General features: G+C 44.9%; 1 protein-coding gene across 1 annotated transcript in view; it reads right to left on the bottom strand.

Annotated features, from left to right (window-relative positions):
* The window catches only part of Ercc3 (ERCC excision repair 3, TFIIH core complex helicase subunit), a 31,036-nt gene that overhangs the window by 8,073 nt on the left and 8,589 nt on the right, over positions 1 to 14,374 (bottom strand). Inside the window, exons 9-13 of the mRNA XM_060377508.1 lie at positions 12,646 to 12,830; positions 7,934 to 8,136; positions 3,994 to 4,090; positions 1,700 to 1,817; positions 636 to 754 (exon numbers count right to left, since the gene is read on the bottom strand). Coding sequence (XP_060233491.1) covers positions 636 to 754; positions 1,700 to 1,817; positions 3,994 to 4,090; positions 7,934 to 8,136; positions 12,646 to 12,830 — 722 coding nt within the window. The remainder of the gene's footprint in view (positions 1 to 635; positions 755 to 1,699; positions 1,818 to 3,993; positions 4,091 to 7,933; positions 8,137 to 12,645; positions 12,831 to 14,374) is intronic.

Raw genomic sequence — 14,374 nt, forward strand, 5'->3', positions numbered from 1 at the left:
CTGCTAGGGGTGGCACCATCTAGTCGCAGGTCAGATAAAAGCGCATGGAGAAGGGACACCTTGCTTTTTGCCTACTAGCCCTCACTCTCCTTGGCAAGTTTCCCTATCCTGTTGCTGCAGCCACGATTAAAAAACTTACTCAGGATTCCAACACAGACTGGAAACCAGCAACTTTCCAGGAATCCTACAGGCTGTCAGAGCCAGACTGAGAGCGCTGAGACACCCAGCCTTGTTACTAGTGTGAGACCGCCACGGCTGGACTACCCAGACCACAGTATGTAACCAATCTATTAATCCCCCTTTGATAGCACATGAATGTCCTTTAGAGAACCCTAACTCAGGGGCCCAAAATCAAGAATTGTGGCATCCTGGTGACATACTATTGTAGGCCACAGTGGGCATTTCTTTCTCGGCTTCTAAAACATTGCATTTCTCCCTCACGAACAAACCTTGGATCAGACCTCTCCAGCTAAGGAAGACACCTCCAAGCTACCTGGAAGGGCAACCCTAAGAAGGAACCTCAGGCGCTTAGAATCTTGGTGACTGCAGGGCTTTGGCACCTCAGAACTGACAGGCTAGCGGAGGCTGTGCCCCCATCTTCATCATAGCCTAACCAAGGGTAAATGAATACATACCTTAAAGCTGTAACCTTGATCTACCAAAAATCTTTGCCGCTTGGTAGAATAAGCCATTTCCTGTGTGTCCTGGGACACCAGTGAGTAAAAAAAGGCATTGTACTCCTCCGCGACCATCCCTATAGGAGAAAGGTAAGAAAAATCAAAGAAGTCCAGACTAGTGCCAGGGTCCCAGCTAGAAGCAAGCGGTGCAGTGGGCAAGGTCTTCCCCCAGTGTGTGATCACCCTGATTGCATGGGATCTCATCAAAATTAACGTCCTCTCGGCTTCGGAGACCACTATTCAAGTGAGTCAAGACAAAGGGCTGAGGCTGCTGCCTGGCAGTAGGGAACTTGCCCTCGATGCTTAAAGAGGGCCTGGGTTTGATCCCCAGCACCACAAACAAAGAGGACAGCGGGTGGTTAAGTGGATACTGGCACATGCTGCTAAGCCTGGTGATCTTGTGTGATCCTGGGATCCTGCTAAAACGATCAAAGGATACAGTGCCTGGTCAGCAAAGGAAAGCAGACACGTAAGTTCCTTTTAGGAATGAGGGTTAGTAATGAGAGAGCCTCGAGGCCATGACTGGGTCTGAAGGTGGCAGGGAAGGCATTCAGACAGAATGGTACAATGTACGGTGATATGAGGCCTTAATGGGAAGATGAGGCTTCCCTTAAAGCTGGAGAAGGACTTCAGTGAGTGGAAACCAGAGAGGTAGCTGTCATGGAGAGGGACAGCACTGTAGAGGCCAGAGGAGCCTCTTTAGAGAGTAGTGTTCATCTGTGTGAGTATATGCTGTGGGTGCAACTCAAGAGACCAGAAGAGGGGGTTCAGATCAGTGGAGGTGAGCTACTGGTAAAAAACTGCCATTCAAAGTTACCATGGAGAACGTGGCTCCCTGTGGCATAAGAAGTAGTAAAGCCTGGGCCTGAGCCCTGCTTTGTGCCCTTCCCGCCAAGGTCTCCCCAGGCTCTGAGGCAGAGCACACTGTGATCGGACACACCAGCAGCTCACCCCACTGTTCCTAACCCATGTGGTAAGAGGCCAGCTGTCCAGACTGTAGACGCAGAGAAAAGCGGCATTACCTTTTTTGGCTCGGAGGACCCGCCCCAGTCTTTGGGCTTCCTGCCGTCTGGAGCCACCATGGGAAGAGATCTGAATGAGGACATTTGCTTCTGGCAGATCAAAAGATGTGTCACCGACCTACAGAAAAAGAGCAGTTACGGGTTGGAGTTTTTACATAGGGAACACTAAGAAATGGTGTGTACAAAACCCATCTTCCTCAGTGACCACTGAGAAGTGCAGCGGCACAGGTGGGACACTGCATGCAAAGAAAGACGCTACCCACAAAGACCCCACTGAGGGCCAGTGCTGCAGCTCCGGGTGTCACCCATAGAGGCACTCGGCCACAAACATGAAGAACTTTCCCTATGCGCTGCCTTTGTCAGCCACGCCCACCAGACATGGAAATACTCAACAGCCTGAAGACCTAAGTTCAATCCCTGGGAACCCATGTAGTAAAAGGAGAGAAAAAATTCCCACAAGTCACCCTCTACCTCCACACAAGCAACATGGCACACCTGTGTCACCCCGCCCCCAAATAAACAGATAGATATGAAATACAGACAGACAAACAAATAGATGTAGCTAAACAATTCTTAGCGCTTTCTGACGGTTTAATCAAATGAATAATCTAACTATCCCCTTGCTTCTAAACACACAACATATCCTCTTGGCACTGTACTTGTTTTCACCCCTTGCAACTCAAACAAATGCTCATTAAAACACCTCAATTGTACATACAAACCCTTCTGCTCTTACATAATCATTTAATTTCAGAAAACAAAGACTTTTAATGTTTCCCTACAATCATTCCTAAGCATGTGAGTACTGAATTAGTACGTCCTTATATTGTGTTAGGATGCTTAATTTTAAAACTGCCATTTCAGTGGCTACCTCTTGAGTTTCATTTTTAACAAATCATTCAGCTGGGCAGTGATGACTCATGCCTTTAATCTCAGCACTTGGGAGGCAGAGGCAGGTGATCTCTGAGTTTGAGGCCAGTCTATTCTACAAAGTGAATTCCAGGACAGCTATGGCTACACAGAGCTATCTCAAAAAACCTAAAAATTTTAATAAATTTGGATTAGGACAAAATTTCCAACAATTTCTGGAATGGTCCCAAGCAAATTTCTGATATTTTGAACTATGTAGTTATATAAAACTCCTTCTTAGCATTGACAAATTATAAAATATCCATCAACTCTGAAAAACACTAACAATGTTCTACATCCTACAAGAGGATCCTCCATGTCCTATGGTATCAGCTGAGACTTAATTTTTTAGTAAAAGCAGCAAGTAAGTCCGTGACATTGATATGAGAATTCACTTTCATTTTTAACAACTGTCTCCACCATCGTTGCTGATTCTTAGATCCTTGCTTCTACAGTCAGATCACTATGGGGCTATGAGTTTGTAAACATACTCCCCCTAAATCCAGGTACCTAGATTCTAGTAGAGTGACAGGTGCCATTCTCACTTCCCCCTAAAAGTTCATAGGTCTCAGGTGGTCATACTCTATAAACACGAGCCAGCTAACTGGTCTAATGGATACACCTCAGCTACCTGTACCTGAGCTACCCTGTCCTGGCCCGTGCCAGCCCACACCTCCCAGGAATCAGGCACAGCCTGGCTGCAGTCTTATGTGAAGCCTTCCTCCAGGACTCCCGCTCAGCCTTGTGGGCTGGGACACTCCTCAGACCTGCTGCCATCTATCTGTAAGTCCATGATGCAGGTAACTTTAATAAACCTTTTACCCCAAAGAACATCCACTTCAGTGACCTGTAGAACCTCAAGCCCCAGGCCTTTCACACAGTAAAAATTTCTTTGGTGAAAAGAGACCACAAGCAAAAGAAGGGTAAAAAGACTTGTTTTAAACCACTGGGTCGTAGTCCCCAATGGCTGTGATGTCATGCCCAAGCTGGGCCTACCCAAGGCCATCATGGTACTGGCCACCCACCATCAAGGCACATCAGGGACCAGATCAGAAGCTTCCCAAACACCCAGCATCTTCAGCTCCAAAAAAGGAAGCCTCATCCAATTCCTATTAGAGCTGTCTATAAAGGAAATAAAATTTAAATCCCTACATCCCAGGAAGTGGTGGGATACACCTGAAAAGGAAAAAGCCCTTAGATAGCCTGCAAGGCACAAGAACCCTGTGTTATCTCTCATACCACCCGGAGCTGCTACTCCCTAGGCCAGGAAAGTAAGCACACACAGGAAGGCCTTCAACACATATGAGCCGCCATCTGGGTGCTCAGGTGCACCTCCCAGAGCCTGGGGAGAGGGAGGAACTGCTCCACCAGCCTGCACCACATACCTTTGAGATGAAGATGGTGTTGATTTTGGGGTTGTGCTTGAAGTTCTGAAGAATCTGCATCCTTTCTCCTTGGGATGTGGGCCCATAGATATAAGGTCTATTGAAAAGCAGGGAGTTTTAGAAACAACATAGACTCACACATAGGCAATTAGAAATTGCATTCTCACCTGGGCCCATGAGGCGACAGGGCGCATGCTTGGCATCTTTGCCTACATTTTTTATCTGTGTCCTTTTCCTAAGGGCAGACTCCTGTTTGACTCTGCATAAACGTGTGTGGTGGCTTGAATGAGAATGACGCAAAGGGGCGCATAAGCTTGAATACTTGGTCCCCAGCTGGTGAACTGTTTGTGAAGGGTTGGGAAATGTATCCTTGTCAGAGGAGGTCTGTCACTAAGGGCAGGCTCTGAGGTTTCAAGACTCCTATTGTTTCTAGAGTGCTCGCTCTCACTTCGCCACCTCCCCCACTTGAGGATCAAGATGTAAGCTCTCAGCTGTTCCTTCTGTCATGCCTTTTGCTCCACCATCATGACCTCTAACTCTCTGAAACTGTTAGCCAAAATTAAGCACTCCTTTTTATAAGTCACCTTGGTCAGCAATAGCACAGTAACTAAGACAACAGGACAGTCACTTAGGAATGCCTGCCTACCTAACCTGTCTCAGCCCTAGTTAAGGTTGAAGACAGACATACTTGTCCAGCCTTGATGTGATGGTTTTTGTTTTATCTTATTGTCATTTTTGGCTGTTATCTCTCAGAAGCCTGTTCTTTTCTAATGACAGACAGAAAGGGAATATATAGAGAGAGGGAAGGGAGGTGTCAAAGGACTGAAAAGAGTAGAGGGAGGCGAAACTGTAATCAAGATTATACTGTATGAAAAAAGAATCTATTTTCAATTAAAAAAAAAAAACCCTCAACAACAACAAAAAGATGAAGGCACAAAGTATTACTGTCCTGTACCCAGTCACCTTGGATTCAAGAAGAGCAGAGACTTGAGGCAGGACAGACAACCCCCACACACCATATAAGGACACAGCATACTACAATGGGAAGACTAGATACAACCTAGAGCTGGACAGCCTGTAGGAGCCAGATATGTTAGCGATTAACAACTTATCAGACCACCTTAGAGGACCCAAGCTGATACAAGAGCACAGCATGGCTAGACCTGCTTAATTATGCGCACCTCCTGACCCTTGCCTCAATGCATAAAACTCTTAGGCTGATGAACTCAGGGCCACTTTACATGTTTCTCTTGCCAAGGCACACTGATTAACCTGTCTCTCTTTTTCACCATTCCTTGCCTGTTATGGCTGCTGAAGTTATGTTATGCTGTTATGTTATGCTGAAGTCTGGCCTTTAGCCCTAAATGTCCAGTTGATAAAGCAGACCTGAGGAAACTCTGTCATGCTAGAACATAAGAGCCACGACACTGCATGCCACAAACCTCCTCCTTTCACCAACCTCCAACTCCTCCAATCCCTCCCCTCCGAGTCTAGGTCTAGGCTCACCACGCTCTTCACAACTCCTTCTTTTGTTTCTTTTCTTCTGGGTTCTTTTGTTTTGTTTTTTGTTTTTTTCTGATTGATGTGGTTGTGTTTTGTTTTGTTTTAAGGTAGGGCTTTAAAGGCACTACAGTCTGGCCTGATTACAGTGTAGACAGGCTGGCCTCAAATTCATGATTCTCTTGCCTGTTTTCTGGGTACCAAGACTACCTGCGAGCATCTCAGCATTCTCCCTTAATACTTAGTTCAAGATCATTTCTTTTGTTTTCAGCTTTCGTGGAAAGGCTACCTGATTACCTTGCTGCTCCATACAGATGGGAACCATTCCCTTGCTTTCTGAGAACAGAAGTGGCCTGTTTTTATTTCTTAGTGACAATAATGGTAACTGGGAAAGGTACCAGATAAACTGGATACTTCATAAAAAACATTTAAAAGGCAGACAGCAGGCTCCCAATTTACACATGCCAACTAAAGAGGGAGCCTGGAGTAGCCGTCCCAAGCCTGGGCCACAGCTCCACTGCTTCTTCTCATCTACACAGCACATCAGTGTAGTGTGTCCTTGTGTGCCTGCAACCAAACTTCTCATTTGTGGGGAGGCTGGGTGGAGCCTGGGAGAGCTGCATTCAGATAGGTGGCCTTGGGATAGCCTACATGAGAACTGCTGTCCGTGGCATCATGCAAATCCAAGACCCTGCATAACCCTATCGTTTTCTGTATAACATGCTAGGAAAAAGGTTGGGAAGCCACAGTTATCAGAGTATGTTTAGGGGTTCCTTTTGCAATTCCTCTATCATCTGGAAAAATCGCTCATACAGTTGCAGGCCCTCGGCTTTAAGGCTTCTCTCCTATAGGAAATGGGGCAGAAGGGTACCAACCCTCCATGAAGAGAATCTGTCATCTGGAGAACATGTGAGACACCGAGCATAAGCACCCTCTGTAGAGAGTGGTGCAGGTCAACGTGACCAAGCGGCAAAAGAAGATCAGAGTAGAAAATCACCTTCCTGAGCTCACACAGCTGGGAATCCAGTACCTCAGACTCCAAAGATAATGTTCCTTCTGCCCACTCTCACTGCTGCACAGCCATCAGTCTCCTGCAGTGTATGGCACTGAAGCACATTCCTTTACTATAAGGACAGAGAACAAGACACTTGGAGACTCCCTGCCACATACCAGAGCTTCTATCACAAGCTAAGAATGAAGCAAGGCCCAGAGTCCACAGTGTTATTTCAAAAGCAAGAAAATTAACTATGTCAGGAAGAAGGGAGATGGAGCAGTAAGAAAGGGGAACTGGAGAGTGAAGCCAGTTCCAGAGGAACACAGGTAAGAGAGGGGAAATGCAGAATTTAAAGATGATGAGCTTTCCTTCCTTCAAACCTGCCAGGTGACACGCCCCAACAAAAAGTAATTTTGAGATTGGGCAACAGAGGCTCCAATACAAGAAACTGGAGATTTATAAGATGGTGTCTACAGAAAGCGCCATGCTCACGGCAGGGCCATCTCTGTCCCTGGTTAGCCAGAGTAAAATGAGAGAATGATGTGCATGAGTCCAACAGGAAAAGAAAAAGAAATGAGCGGTCCCATGGTGCACTGAGAAGGAATTAATGCTTATGAATTCGGGGAAGAATTACTATGTAGAAAACCAATTTTCCTGAAAAAACAAAATATATTCATAAAAGGAAATAAAATCACAGTTTACTATGAAACTGCCTGGGCAACAATGGCACATTCAGAACCATGTAACACTAACTACTAGTTTAACCTGCAGCTCAGAGTGTTGTTATGCTAGGAGGGAGAAGGGGAGAGGGCAATGCATAAAAAAGCTAAACTTCAACTCCCACAGTAGAAAATTAATAGGCAATTTCTACAATGACAACCCAAAAATTGTCACAAAAGCTACCAGTTAAAAAGGAAAAAAGGAAACACAAGGAGTTGAAAATGGCTCCTTCCAGGGAACCAGGCAGGCAAACAGGTAAAAAAAACTGCATACCTAAAGCATGACCCAAAACAAACCTCTCTTCCCTTGAGTAGATTCTATAAGGCATTTGGTCACAGTGATGAGAAAAGCACCTGGGACACTGGCCCCTCCATCTTACCCTACTATCCCCTGAACCATACCGCCTGGCCTCAACCCCAGATCCAGTTCTGTCTGACTTAGCCTGAAAAATTGATTCACTGGCCTTTGGAGTCCAGTTCAGGGTGTCTAGGCTTCTCTTTTCTACATCTTCTAGCCTCTGACCTGACTATATGCTTCTCTGTCTCACCAGCTACTGGGACAAGGGCAGAGAACAGCTACCTCTAGATCCTGGGAATTTTGGAGAATTCATAGAGACAGGGGCCTCCCTGTCAGAACCATGTAACACTATTAACCAGCACTCAACACTTAACAGGCACTCTCGATGGGAAGCGGATTCGGAAGCAACTCTAATTTTTCAACTCTTACTTGTTCAGCCGAATGGCATATTCCTTCAAGGCAAATACATTGTCAGCAAACACAATAATCTTGTCATTCCTCCTTTCGTGAAACTTAATCAGAAACTGGCAGGCTCTGAATTTGTTGGGATTCATGGTATACAATAGGATTCGTTTCTTTGTTTTTATTGCCACATACTCTCGGTAGAACTCAGGAGACATCGGGCACCAAACCTGAGATGCAGTAAAAATAAGGAATAAAGGATAATTTTGCAAAACAAACCATCACACCATTAAGGACTTTTGATGCTCTTACATTTAGTAGAATTAGCTTAGGAAAAAAAAAATCTCAAGTACCAGTGGAATAGCACAACAAACAGACTTAGTGACCTGAGGTTGATCCTTGGACTCCACAAGGCAGTAAGAGAAACAATCCCTGAGAATTGTCCTCACCCTTCACAGGCATATTGAAGCGTGTGTATGCTTACACACATGCACACGCTACAATAAATATATGTTTGTTTTTTAAGTAAAAGATGTTGGTACAATGTTCTTGTGGAATGTATACAATTTACCCTTGTTCATTCAAATGCTGATTTCTCTACCCCACTATCTGGTTTCAATCTGGACATTGCATTGTGATGTTTAAGCATCAACCTGTCTCAAGTTTGTATAAACATGCCATCGTTTATTCTCTGTATTGTCAATACAACAACCAGCCAATGCTGTGCAATGAAGAGAATAGGTTGGGACATCCTGGTCTGGAGGGGAGGAGAAGGAAGTGAGTGGGAGGAGTCAGAGAGGAGAGTTCTACAGGAGAGGACATGGAACCATGAGGTCCGGCTCATCTCTCCTAAGATATGACTAAAAGCAAGTATAAGGTGGAAAATCTGAATGGTAAGAAACTATGCAGGCTTGGAGGTTTAGGATGGAGTAATCATTGCCCAGCAATGTGCTCTAGGTTAACTAAATAAATCCTAGTCTCTGTGGTGATTTGGGTATATAGCTGGTTTAGGAAGATACACTGTTTAACAAAAAGATAAATCAATAATAAATATTAATAATCCACAACTAAAAGACAAAACCAGTAGAAAGTAAATTTTATCTCAGTATAATAGTAAGTAGTCATCCCTTCCATGACTTTCATACAGTCAAATGTGATCTGAAAATACTAAGTGGAAAAATCCACCAAATAAACAACTCGTAAAGTTTAGGCTGTCCACTACTCTGAGTAAGCAATGACGTCCTTTGCAGACCTGTTCTAACGTACCCAGGCTGTCAGTCATCTCTTGCTCCAGCTCATCTGCACTGCACATAATTCCTGCCCATTAACCAGTACCTCAGTTACTGTATGGACTGCCCAGTGCTGCACCGCTTGTGCTTAACCAATACTTAGCAATGCCACTTCACAGCCTTAAAGCACAAGCGGACGGAGGCTGGCAACTAACGCATACCAAAGAGATGCCACAAAGTTCTCCCTCTCCTTGAAAAAGCAAAAGCCTTGACGCAGGGGGATAAAAAGATAGAACTCATGCTGAGGTTGCTAAGAGGCATGGCAAGCACTACTCTTACACCACAAAACTGTGAAGAAAAGAAAACTCTAGCTGGTTTTCCTGTCAAGCCTCCCAGAGCAAAAGTTAGGGCCACAGTGTATGACCAGAGCCAAGTTATGACACAAATGCCAGTCAGTCAGAATACTCGCACTGTCCAGTACCTGACATCCAGTGAGGGTCTTGGAAGAAACAGACCATGGACTGAGAGAAAAGCTACTGTACAACTATGAATCAAATTTAATGCCTAGGGCATTAATCTGAGGACTGCAGAGGCAGAAGCAGGGGAGCCTCTGTGAGTTAAGACCAGCCTGGAACCTATATAGCATGCCTCAGGCCAGCCAAGGCTACACAGTAAGACCATGTCTCAAAAAATCAAACAAACTGAAAGACAGTAATCAACACAACCACTTCCAAAAGTAACTTTTAATATTAATGGCCTCTGCCTGGATGAAGAAACAGAATCATCCTTCTGTTGTCTATAAAAAATAGAGTTTTAAAGATAAGCACAACCTCTAAGTGAAAGGATAGACAAAAGTACTCCAATCAAATGGAAATAGGAAGCAGATGTTGACATCAGAATATAACAAAACAGACTTTAAACAAAAACTAATCAGAAGAGATAAAGGGCACTTCACTCTAATCAAGGAAGCAAGGGTAGTAGACATTACTACCCTAAATGTTTATGCACCAAACCCTGGATCACAGAATTTCAGAAAGTCTACTATTAGATCAACCAAGTAACAACAGTAGTTTCAGCACCCCACTTTCTCCAATAGACGTTATCTGAACAATAACAACAACAAAGAGAGAGAAATATCAGAATCAAATGACATCACACAACAATTGGACCTAACATATTTACAGGACATTTCCCCCAAACACCAAAGACTATACCTTCTATTCAACAGTCCATGAGAGCTTCTAAAGTAAACCACACAAAAGAAATTTTAACAAATTAAAAGACACAGAACTAATTCTGTGTATCCTACCTGACCACAACAATAAAAGTTAAAAGTGACTGAAAACAAATCTCTGGCGAGTACACAAACACAATAAAACAACTCATTACTGAATCAAGAATGAACTAATGAATCAAAGGGTTGGAGAGAGAAAAAGGAAACAAAGATGTGATTATATTTTAATTAAAAAAATAAAATAGTGGCTGGAGAGGTGGCTCAGCAGTTAAAACCATTAAATACTCTTCCAGAGGACCTGAATTTGATTCCAGCACCCACATGGCACATCACAAATGTCTAACTTCGGTCCCAGGGGATCCAATGCCCTCTTTTGACCTCCAAGGGCATTGCATGCATGTGATATACAGACATACATTCAGGTAAACACTCATACAAAGAAAATCATTTAAAAACAAAAATTAGCCTCTAAAAGACTCTACCCAGCAGTGTATCAAAGCAGATGCTGAGGCTCATAACCAAACTTTGGGCAGAGTTCAGGGAATCTTATGAAAGAAGGGGGAGGTAGAAAAACCTGGAGGGGACAGGAACTCCACAAGGAGAGGGAAAAAAAAATCTCTGGGCCCAGGGGTCTTTTCTGAGACTGATACTCCAACCAAGGACCACGCATGGAGATAACCTAGAAACCCTGCTCAGATGTAGCCCATGGCAGCTCAGTGTCTATGTGGGTTCCCTAGTAACGGGAACAGAGACTGTCTCTGACATGAACTCAGTGGCCGGCTCTTTGATCACCTCCCCATGAGGGGGGCCACAGAGGAAGACAATGCAGCCAGTCCTGATAAGACCTCATAGGCTAGGGTCAGATAGAAGGGGAGGAGGACCTCCCCCATCAGTGGACTAGGATAGGGGCTTGGGAGAAGATGAGGAAGGGAGGTATGAGAGACAGGACTACAGCTGGGATACAAAGTGAGTAAACTAATTAATATAAAAAACAAAAATTAAAAATTAAAAAAAATTAATACTTACTACTGGACTGGAACATAATTTAACAAAGATTTTTAAGTGCAGTCCTATCCGGGTAATTACTGGTATGGACCTGCTAGTGTGAATCCAGCAACCCTGCACAGTAGACCACACCAACACACATAAACCAGAGCTGTCACAGAAGCTCCTCACTAGGTGGAGGAGTCTGACATACCAGCCTGCAAAGCCCTCTGCTACTATGTTACCACACAGCATCTGTGTTACCATGTACATCAAGATGTTAGGGGCTTTCGCTCCTCCCTGCTCCCTCAACCTCAATCCTCACTCACAAATTATAAATGCATCTGTTAATTTGTTTATGTTTGTGCAGGAGGTGAACCCAGAGTCTCTTCTGCACATGCTAGGCAAGAGCTTTGTCACTGAACAAGTAACAAGGCCCTTATAATGTCTGCAATATTAAAAAGGCTTTTCTATTGCTAGGTAGTGTTTAGTTATGTATCAAGCTGGGGAACATGACATGAAAGAATACTACACAGTAATTCAAAGGAATGAACTACAGCTACAAGCATGATCAAGAAGATTCAGCAGGGCTGGCAGGATGGCTCCGTGGGTAAGGTGGCTGACAAGTCTAACACAAGGACCATACCAGTGACTGCTGTACTGGGCAGGAGAGGAAAGGAGGGAATTGCTGTCAGGCAATGAGCAGCAACACTGCGCTGCAGATGGGTGGTAACAGACACAACTAAATGGGAGGGTTATTTTCAACACAGCAAACCTGTTACTAAATTTCTCACCCTCATCTTAATCAGATGACCCTTTCACAGAGGTCACCCTACGCTAGCTATTGAGCAGCAGTCATTTTAAGCGCTAAGATAGATGGCTTTGTCATTCCTTCAAGACTTAGCTTTGACTATGGATTTTAACACATACCTGTGCAGGCATTCACTAAAAAACAGTATTAGAAAAATGTGCTTTCAGAAACGACACCATGAAGACCAATCTATTTTCTTGGGACTCTGGCACTAGAATTAGCCCAAGTGGTGGTCCAGAAGGTGGACAGCAGGGAGTGAACTGTGAGGGGCATGGTTTGTGCTGGCTTACTGACTTTACCATGTGACAGGAGTCCAGCGCACTCTGCTATCCAGTGTGGCTCACCTACCAGGATGACTACAGTAATGCATGCTTTTAGACTGGGTCCTGGCCTGCCTGTCTGTCCATGAGATTTAGCAGTAGAGCCTTCCACTCCCAAGAGAGGAGTCCGTACTTCACATATTCCACCAGGGGTGCAATACCTCGGCACACTGGACTTTGGCGATGTACCCACTGTTCTGCAGCTCCATCCAGTTGGCTTCGTAAAGCTTGGGCCCAATCAGGAAATTCAAGTCAACAATTTTGTCATCTTCTCGGACAAGGGTTGCAGTCAGGCCCAGCTTACAGTGGGCCTGCACAATGGTCAGCACCCGCCGGAACATCTTGGCTGTGGGAACAAAGGAAGTGTTCACATCCTCACTGTCTACACCGAGAAGGTACCACACACTTGCAACTTAACACTGGTCTGTGGCACCGTAGGGGCTAGCCCTGCTACTACAGAGCTGAGTTTCATTCCAGGTAAGAAGGAAAAAGCAAGAATATTTTACCATGGCTTTTAGACCTGTTCAAAAGATGGAAAGCACAAATGACAAATGACTTCAGGGAGTTCCAAGTTCACAAATGCCAGCATTCACCTTCCAACATGTCAACTGTCCAGACAGTAGCAACAAATATGACTTGACTCCAAGCCACACAAATCACTCACGCTGAGGTCTGTCCCCAGGTCATAGCTGGGGAAGTAGGGATATGGAGGCAGAGAGAAAGCCAGCTCTGCTCTGCTTCCTACCATCTCCCCTCAAAGCAGAGAGCACACAGAGCCCATGGGAGTGATGAAGCTCAGCCAGTCTGCCTAAGCATCCTGTTTACCTGCTCCCTCCCAAATACACCAATTAAATCAGGCATGGTGTTACAGGCCTTTAATCTCAGCACACTGGAAGCAGAGACAGAGGGCCTTTGAGAGTTTGAGGCCAGCCTGTTCTATATAGTTAGTTCCAGGGGCTAGTTCCAGGGTAGCCCCTGGAACTAACTATATAGGATTACAGTGAGACCCTGTCTCAACAAAACAAAACGCCCAATGAAACTTACTTTGATCAACAGGTAACTTTCACTTTCTTCTTTTGCTTTGATTGTTATAATTCCTGACATATCAAATAAATACATAAATGGGATACAACTTTCAAAAAATCTTGTGTGGACACATATTGCACATTTGTGCTTGTGTGCGTGAATGTAGGCACCTTCCTGCCACAGCACGCGTGTGGATGCGGGAAGACAACCTCAGGCGTCAGCCCTCATCTTCCACCTTGTTTGAGGCTTTTGTGGTTGGTGCACTGCTGCACGTGGCAGGCTAGCAGGCCAGCAGATCCAGAGCCTCTGCCGTCACCACCCCCATGTTCCCATAGAAGAGCCAGGATTATACCCTCCCATACCCGCGAAAGTCCAGCTTTTATGTGGGCTCTTGGGACTGGAGCTCTGGGCCTCCAATTTGTAGGTTTCCATGGCCACAGCTTTTAAAACTCTTTTAACACTTTGGAAAAAGGTTAATCCGTTTTGAGTTGGAAGACTAATGTGATGTTCAGCAGGTAAAGACACCTGCTGCCAGGCCTGACGACCTGAGTTCAAAGTCTGGAATACTGGTGTTGGAAGGAGTGAGCCAACTCCTGTTGACCTCCACAGACCAGACATGGCATGTACATGCCCTCCCCAAAAATAAATACATAAATGTAAAATGTTTAAGTGCTTTGGGCTGTGCAACCTACATTGAGGACAGCCCCATCCCTACCCCCCAACAAGGAACTGTTACTCCTCAATAAAACTTGGCTTCCCTGCCTTTCTAAATGGTGTAGCTCAGTAGAAGAGCATACACTTCCCACGCATGAAACCTTGGCTTCAATATTCACTACCCTTCTCCCACACACATTTGAGTCATGA

The sequence above is a fragment of the Meriones unguiculatus genome, chromosome 2 (assembly GCF_030254825.1).
Source record: "Meriones unguiculatus strain TT.TT164.6M chromosome 2, Bangor_MerUng_6.1, whole genome shotgun sequence".
NCBI lineage: Eukaryota > Metazoa > Chordata > Mammalia > Rodentia > Muridae > Meriones > Meriones unguiculatus.